The sequence below is a fragment of the Fulmarus glacialis genome, unplaced genomic scaffold (genome assembly GCF_000690835.1).
Source record: "Fulmarus glacialis isolate BGI_N327 unplaced genomic scaffold, ASM69083v1 scaffold34418, whole genome shotgun sequence".
Classification (NCBI taxonomy): Eukaryota; Metazoa; Chordata; class Aves; order Procellariiformes; family Procellariidae; genus Fulmarus; species Fulmarus glacialis.
The window spans coordinates 1-7,848 of NW_009228212.1; the positions used below are offsets into that span (position 1 = coordinate 1).

Sequence of the window (7,848 nt, forward strand, 5' to 3'; positions counted from 1 at the left end):
CGCTGCCTAGCCCTGGCAGGGACCATCCTCGCCCCCCGGCAAGGGGAAAGGAGACGCCGGGAGCTGGTGCCCCATCTTTGGCGCTGGGGCCAGGAGCACATCCCAGCTGCGCCAGCTGATCCCTCTCTCTCTGCTGCCCGTGGATGCTGTGGCACCCTCCCCGTCTCTGCCACCCGGGCTCATATAAGGAGCCCCAAGAAGGGGCAGCGCTCAGCCGTGGCGCAGGGAGAGAGGGGGAGAGAGCTGCCAGTTTGTCATCTGCAGCAAAGGGACAGAATAAATTCAAACAGGTAACCAGTTCCTGGACAAAATGTGGGTAGATTCCCACAATCTGGGCTTTAATAGTAATTTCTAAATTTCCTTGAGACAATAGTTTTGGCGCCAGCTCCTAAGGTCGCTCTTCCTTGAGCTCCCTTCTCTCTGTCGGTGTCTTGTCTAGACATTAGAAGGGTGAGCACCACATCTTGGGGCCTCTCAGAGCTGAACATGTCCTGTCCTCTCCTCTCCTCCCCACAGACTCACCATGGCAGTCGAGAGGATCCATGCCCGCGAGATCCTGGACTCCCGTGGGAACCCCACCGTTGAGGTGGACCTGTACACACAGAAAGGTACGCGGGTGAGGACACGAGATGCAGGGGAAGTCCTGACCACCCCAGCGGAGCTGATGCTGCACGGTAGCCTGGCACGCTCCGCCGAGAGCATGAGGGTCTTCTCCGGTGAACAGACAGCAAGCCAGGGGAAGAGGCAGAGACCAAAACTCTGCTTGTGGCTCTGCTTGTGCCTGTGCTCAGCAACTCCACACACGTGCTGGGCAAATTACGACGAGACAGATGGCTGCCATGTATTTGACTTGAGCCATGTGCCTGCTAGTATCAGGGATGGAAAGTTTCGTTAACATAAATATATTTACCTTCTTGTCGTATCCCTGCAATGCCCTGCTGCAGCTATGCTTTTAGTCCTGGGACACAGTACAAGTTTGGAAACAGATCCATGGCCATGCTCATGAGGTGGGGGAAGATTTGTCCCCGAGATCTCTGTGCAGGCATGTACATGCCCATGTGTCTCAACTGGAAGAGCTGCATCTGTACTGGGCCCAAAGCTAGGTGGGCTAGGAGCAGTGAGGGGCCAGAGCAGGCATCCGACCAGTCTGTTCCCTCTTCACCGAGGCAGAAACCCAGCCCCAGTCTGAGGGGGAGGAAGCTGCTGGCGGCTGTGGAACCAGGAAGAGGGCTGAGGAGTGAGACTTCACCCGTCCTCTGTAGTTCTGGGATCAGTGTGGACCTCTGTGTGCCTGAGATCCAGGTTTCTCAGTCTGGAAGCCCTGGATGCATTTATTTGTGCCACCCTGGTGCTCCACCTCCAAGAGGTGCTCCACCTCTGAGAAGACCAGCCATGAGCAGCCAGTCAGCAGGGCCATCCATTTGCACAAGCGGTTGCCACATCCTTTCCCATGAAAGCAGGACAGAAGCAGGTGCATGAGGATTTTCCCTCCTTTTCACCCTCTGCTCCTCTCACACCCATGTTTTGCTGTTTCCCAGGCATGTTTCGAGCGGCGGTCCCCAGTGGCGCGTCCACTGGTATCTATGAAGCGCTGGAGCTGCGAGACAACGACAAATCGCGTTTCCTTGGAAAAGGTGGGGAGATGCCTGCTCCGCACCCCTTCCCTGGGGCTGCCTGTGCGTGGGGCTTTGCCGGAGGGTACCGCTCATCCGATGTGGATGTGTCCCGCTGCCCTCAGGGAGGCCACAGAGGCACAGACCTAGCGTAAAGTGAAAGATCAGGTCTCGATCTTCCCTCGCTGTCTCCCTCTCTCAGTCTCTCTATCGGTCCTCTCCCTCCCTCTTTCCACTCTCCTCTTTGCCTCACCCTCTCTCTCTCTCTCTCTCTTTCTCTGTCTCTTCCCTTCTTTAGGGGTCCTGCAGGCCGTGGATCATATCAACAGCACTGTCGCCCCAGCTCTCGTGGGCTCTGTAAGGATTTCTCTTTGTTCTCCCTTGTCCAACGCTTACTCTGGTCCGTCTCTGTCCCCCGATCTCTGTTTCTGCCTCTCTTCATCTCACTGGGTTAACAGACATAGTGATGCTCTCTGTGAACCTGGGCACACCCCTCCTGCCCTCCATGCCTGTATGTGTCCACAGTGATCTTTTCTCTGGGCGGAAAGGATTTAACGCTACCTGGTCGACCGCAGCATCTGTACCACCTAACTAGTCCCCTCGATGCTCCCTGTAGAGCTCTCTCCCTCTTTCAGATGTGCTCCTCCTCAAGCACTGAACCTCATCCACATGTCTGTAGCCTCACACCCGCTCATCCCACCCAGCTTTCGTGGTGTGATGAGCAATGACCGTACCGTGCAAGGTCTGGCAGCCCCCCCAAGCACAGCCTTGCAGAGTGGTGGTGTCACATCTGCAACCTGTTTACACCTGAAGACCTGGAGCCTGCTCTGAGGAGAGCTGAGCTGAAGCCACACGTTACACCCTGTGCAGCCTGTGGGGGGTCTGGCTGAGAGCCCAGCGCTCTCCACCCCTGAAAAATACCCAGCCTGGTGGAGGGCTGCCTGTGTTGGGCCTAACCCTGCTCTCCACCTTGCTCCTGGGGACGGCTCCATCCAGTCTACATGCGCTTGCTTGGGGTTGAGCATGTACTGTTGTTCTGCCTAGCTTCTGTGTGGCCACAGCACCACAAAGCTCCCTGGAAGCTGCCAAAAGACTGGGTAAATCCCCAAGAGAGTCCTGTGTGCCCAGCAATGCATGGCCTTGCCTGGGCTGCTCTGATCCCCTCTCCAGCGTGGGCACGTCTACACTACACTGCAGCAACGTCATCGTGGTTACCTAACTTGACTGTATGCCAAGGCACTAATTTCCAGGGCTTTGTGTGTCTATGTTCCCCCACAAGCTAAAAAGGTCCCTGTACCCCCAGCTTCTCCACCAATGCCTCCTTTCTCGCACACCAGAGCCAACAGCTCTTCTCAGCCTCCCCTTCTCAGGAGCGCTTTCTTTCTCGCAGGGCCTCTCTGTTGTGGATCAAGAGAAGATAGACAATCTGATGCTTGAGATGGACGGCACAGAGAACAAATGTAATTCATTCCTTTTATTTGGCCTGGGAAGTAAAGAGCATGGGAGGCTGCAGGGCTGGAGCGGGGGGCACTTGGTGAGCCCAAGGCTGGGCTGGCAAGGGCACCCGTGGGGCAGGAGGTTGCTGCCTGCGAAGCCTAACTCATCATTGGTTTTGCCCACAGCCAAGTTCGGTGCCAATGCTATCCTGGGAGTTTCGCTGGCCGTGTGCAAGGCGGGAGCTGCAGAGAAGGATGTTCCCCTGTACCGGCACATTGCTGACCTGGCTGGCAACTCCGATCTCATTCTTCCTGTGCCAGTAAGACCTTGATATCCACCTTCAGAAACTCCAAAAGAAAGTTCAAAGGGTGTGTTGGGAGGTAGAGAAGGAAGGGATAAAGGACTGAAACATCAGCTGAGTGCATTGCACTCGTCAAGGAAGTAAACCAAGGCCCGAGACTTGTCAGGTCTCACTATGGAAAAGAGGGGCCTGAGGAGGGTATGGCAGAGGTTGTGGTGGGGGTTGACTGAGGATCTCACTCTTAGCACAAGAACCAGAGGGCATCATGTGAACCCTCTGGGGCACAGTTCAAAACAAGGGAATGTGGGTCTCTACACCAGGGGTAGCTGCCCTGTGAAACTCCTTCACAAAGGGTGTTATGGATGCTAAAATTTTCTCGGGGTCAAGGAGAAAGATCCTGGAAGAGAGATTGGCGTAGCATTGCTCATAAACACATACAGATAAACGCAGCACGGGTAAACACATATAGCTGGGGAAATCTCTGAGAGGGAAACAGGTGGGAAAGTCCTCTCCAACCATTTGCTTTGAGCCACTGTTGGAAGGAAGACACCGGGCTGTATGTGCCTTTGGTGTGACGCGTTGTAGCTGATGTGTTACGTTACTCTGTGGGATGTGGCATGAATGGGCACGGTGACTCATCTGCGAGCCTCCTCTAGGTGGTGCCAAGACCGGTTCCTTCAGCTCTGATTCTCTTACGAACTCTTCCAGGCTTTCAACGTGATTAACGGAGGTTCCCACGCGGGCAACAAACTGGCCATGCAGGAGTTCATGATCCTGCCTGTGGGAGCCGAAAGCTTCCGCGATGCCATGCGCATTGGGGCTGAAGTCTATCACAACCTCAAGAGTGTCATCAAGGAGAAGTATGGCAAAGATGCTACCAATGTGGGTGATGAGGGAGGCTTTGCCCCCAACATCCTGGAAAATAGTGAAGGTGAGAGCCCTGCAGAGATGGGGTACCTCTGCCTGCAGTGCTGTGGCTTCCTACACCCAGCTCACAGCATTCCGCAAAGATTGGTTCAAAATATGTGTTAGGGAATGGTTTCTAGCTCCTTCTCCTTGGGGTGGCCTTAATCTGTCACAGCCTCTCCATACAAACCTTTCACGTGTGCGCAGACTTTTCCGAAGCCTTCTCCCAACTTGACACTAAGCTGTGGATTGTATTTTAATTCCTCCTCGTCCTTTTGGATATGGCCTCCACAGCTCCTTGGCATATTTCTGTTGCGCTCTGGGCTCCCTTCTACCTCTCCCATCACACCGTCAGACTCTCAGTGGCTCTCGGGACCCTCCCAGGCGTGGTTCCCACTGAAAGTCAGAGCTCTCTGCACGGGCTGACTCTCATGACTGCAACTTTTCTCCTCCCAGCTCTGGAGCTCCTCAAGGAAGCTATCGACAAGGCAGGCTACACAGACAAGATTGTCATCGGTATGGACGTGGCAGCCTCCGAGTTCTACCGTGATGGCAAATATGACCTGGACTTCAAGTCCCCAGATGACCCAAGCCGCTACATTTCTGCAGATGAGCTGGGCGACCTCTACCAAAGCTTTGTACGTGATTATCCAGGTGAGCTGCTGTGCTCGGCAGTAGGGGATCAGCACTGGTGTTGCATACTTAATAGGTGCATCCCCTCTGTGTTTTTGGGGTGGGAAGGGAGGCAGCTTTGACTCGTCTCTTCTGCTGTCCCTTCAGTGGTTTCTATCGAGGATCCCTTTGACCAAGACGACTGGGAGGCCTGGTCCAAGTTCACGGCCAATGTGGGGATTCAGATAGTGGGAGATGACCTGACAGTGACAAACCCCAAGCGCATCGAGCGAGCCGTTGAAGAGAAGGCCTGCAACTGCCTCCTGCTCAAAGTCAACCAGATTGGATCCGTCACGGAGGCCATCCAAGCGTAAGTCTAGCCCGCTGCCCTTGTCCTGCGAAAGGGTTGGTGATGAACCACAGCAGGGTGTCATGCTATCCATTGGATGAATAGATTTTTGTCTCTACCAGAGTGGAGGAAGCTGAGGGTGGGAGGAGAGGGTGCCTGGATCTCACCCTGTGCAGGAGTGGGAGCTACTGACTGCATTTCTCTCTCCTTGCAGCTGCAAGTTGGCCCAGGAGAATGGCTGGGGTGTGATGGTGAGCCACCGATCTGGGGAGACCGAAGACACCTTCATTGCTGATCTGGTTGTAGGACTGTGCACCGGGCAGGTAGGTGAGACCCAGGCCATGCTCAGGCCTGGAGGAAAGCAAAGGGGTGTGAAGACAGAATCCCCTGCCCCACCATGGGAAACTGGTGCAAGTCATAACAGTGTCTTACAGTGTTTGTTTTGGGGAATGCTTTACAGATAAAGACGGGTGCTCCCTGCAGGTCTGAACGCCTGGCTAAATACAACCAGCTCATGAGGTAAGGGGCTCCAGGGACGGGTACGCAGAAGAGAGAACAGGGGAGTGACTAATGGGGGTGGGAGAAGCTGAAAGCCCAAGGGTAGATGGGGCTTGTGGGGGAAATGTTACGAAGACAAGTTGCAGAGATGACAGTAGGATCCTGGGGAGATCTCTGGAGCAGACTCCTTCCCTCCTGCTTGGCGTGAGGGTGCAGCCCCACAGGCGCAGCAGCTGGCAGGAGCTGAGCTCCTCCAGCCCATGTCAGCTTCCTGGCCGATGCACTGCCTCTCCAGCACCCTGGTGCCTCCGATGCTCCCTCACAGCAAGGGCCTGACGTGTGCTGTCTCTCTCTCTCCTGCAGGATTGAGGAAGAGCTTGGCGATGAAGCACGCTTTGCCGGACACAACTTTCGCAACCCAAGTGTTCTTTGAACATTGTACCCAGGGCACAGCCACCCTGCTGCTCTTTCCCACCTCACAGACTCTGAAGCCCCCTTCCCTCCACTGCTCCCTTTTTTGCTCTTTCTCCCCCCTCCGCCACCCGGTTCCCTCTCACCTTAAACCCCCTCGAGTTCAGGTGTCCCCGGCTAGATGTACCCAGGTGATGGATGAGAGAGAGGCCTACACCTGTCCCTTGCTTTGGGGTCATAAGCATTTCTGGATCTAGGCATTGTGTGTCTTTTGGTTTTTGTGCAGGGCCGCGTCTGAGCCACTCTGTTCACGTGTTAGACTACGGGAGCATGCTGCCCGGTGTGTTTCCCTTGTACGCCGAAGCATGTGCAGTGAACATATGTGCGTCGGCTGGTGTGTTTGGAAAAGTGTCGCACCTGTAGCTGTGTTTGGACGAGTGTTGCCAGTGGCTCGCTCTCGTTGTGCATGTGTGTAGGTGTATGTGTACTGGCCTACGGCGTCCTTGTGCCCCAGGTGTGTGTTTGCGCTGAGCCCTGGTGGGACCCGAGTGTCCCGTCCTTCCACCCCGAGTGCTGTGCTGTGTTGGGCTGTGCTTGCCAGCAGCTTGGCGTTGAAGTGCACTGCTGTTCCTCACTGGTGTGCGTGTGTGTGTGCTGTCAGTCTCCGGGTCAGCACATAGTACTGTGGGGCGATGTATTAAAACACATCCGTAAAAAAACCCATGCTCTCATTTGCTTCTTGTGACCTTTTTCTCTCTGTTTCCTCCCCTCTTGCGCTCCTTCACCCTCTCCTCCGCCCATAATGTCTGCTTCACCTTCTGGACAGCCCATGCTCAGCTGAGCAACAGACAAACTACAGATCCCTAAACTCAATTAAAATGTATTTCACACCTGAGTTGCCTGGCTTGGCCTGATGTTTCTCTCTATATGCCTGTGTTTGGAAAGTGGGGACATTTTGCCATCAAAGCAGGAGAGGCTCACGCAGAAAGGTAACCAAAACAAGCAGAGGGGACTGGCAAGAGAAAGGAAAGTCCCAGGTACCACCACCTCCTTTCACAGCCTTGTCCCACAGCCAGAGTGCTCTGTCAGCCACCCAGCTGGGGAACGCCAAGGGGAAGGCAGGTGGGAGGGTGGGAATTGCCCCCGCCACCTCCACCACACCACGTCGCGTGAATATCTGCTGTGCAGGGATTTTAATCGTAAAGACCTCAGGACGGGCCACAGGCCAGCTGCCCACTTGACATCAAGTGATGGTACACTGGAACTGCAATTCTTTGGGAGAGAAAAACCTGATCCCCCTCCCCCAAAAGGGGCTTGCAGAACAGTGAATGGAGGGGTAGGGGGGATGTCAGTCTCTCTCAGCTCCACCTTGTTTCACAGGGGCAACAGAGCAGTACTTGGTGAAAGTATTCCAGCTCCAGCTGGTGCCTCAGCAGGCTGAGTGCCAGCAAACCCCAGCGCCTGCTCAACAGCGTTACTCTGGACAGACTCCAACCAAGGTGGGAGGCTGGGGGGTGCTACTGTGAAAAATCCAACCCAAGCTGTGACAGAGAATAAAGGATAAAACACCCTGCCCACCGTTACCAGTTCATGTCAGTAGCCCCTCTACGTACTTGGGCACACTTAGGTCCTGCAAACCTCTTGCCTCACTTCACTGTAGAAAGTTTCCAGACCCTTGCTTAAGCCATGACGCCTTGTCTTTTGTGATAAGCAAGGACAAG

General features: G+C 54.8%; 1 protein-coding gene across 2 annotated transcripts; it reads left to right on the plus strand.

The window, feature by feature from the left end:
- The first annotated feature begins 493 nt into the window (after positions 1–493).
- LOC104070614 (gamma-enolase) lies at positions 494–7,022 on the plus strand. Of its 2 annotated transcripts, XM_009583413.1 has the most exons (11): positions 494–608; positions 1,539–1,634; positions 1,912–1,970; positions 3,004–3,073; positions 3,236–3,369; positions 4,060–4,282; positions 4,714–4,911; positions 5,038–5,239; positions 5,433–5,541; positions 5,679–5,737; positions 6,080–7,022. In XM_009583413.1, exons 1-11 carry the CDS (start codon positions 524–526, stop codon positions 6,147–6,149), a joined length of 1,305 nt encoding a protein of 434 aa, XP_009581708.1. In that variant the 5' UTR covers positions 494–523; the 3' UTR covers positions 6,150–7,022. The 2 variants fall into 2 exon arrangements, with proteins under 2 accessions (XP_009581708.1, XP_009581709.1); XM_009583414.1 differs by lacking the exons at positions 1,912–1,970; positions 3,004–3,073 and having other exon boundaries at positions 524–608.
- The last annotated feature ends 826 nt before the right edge of the window (positions 7,023–7,848 follow it).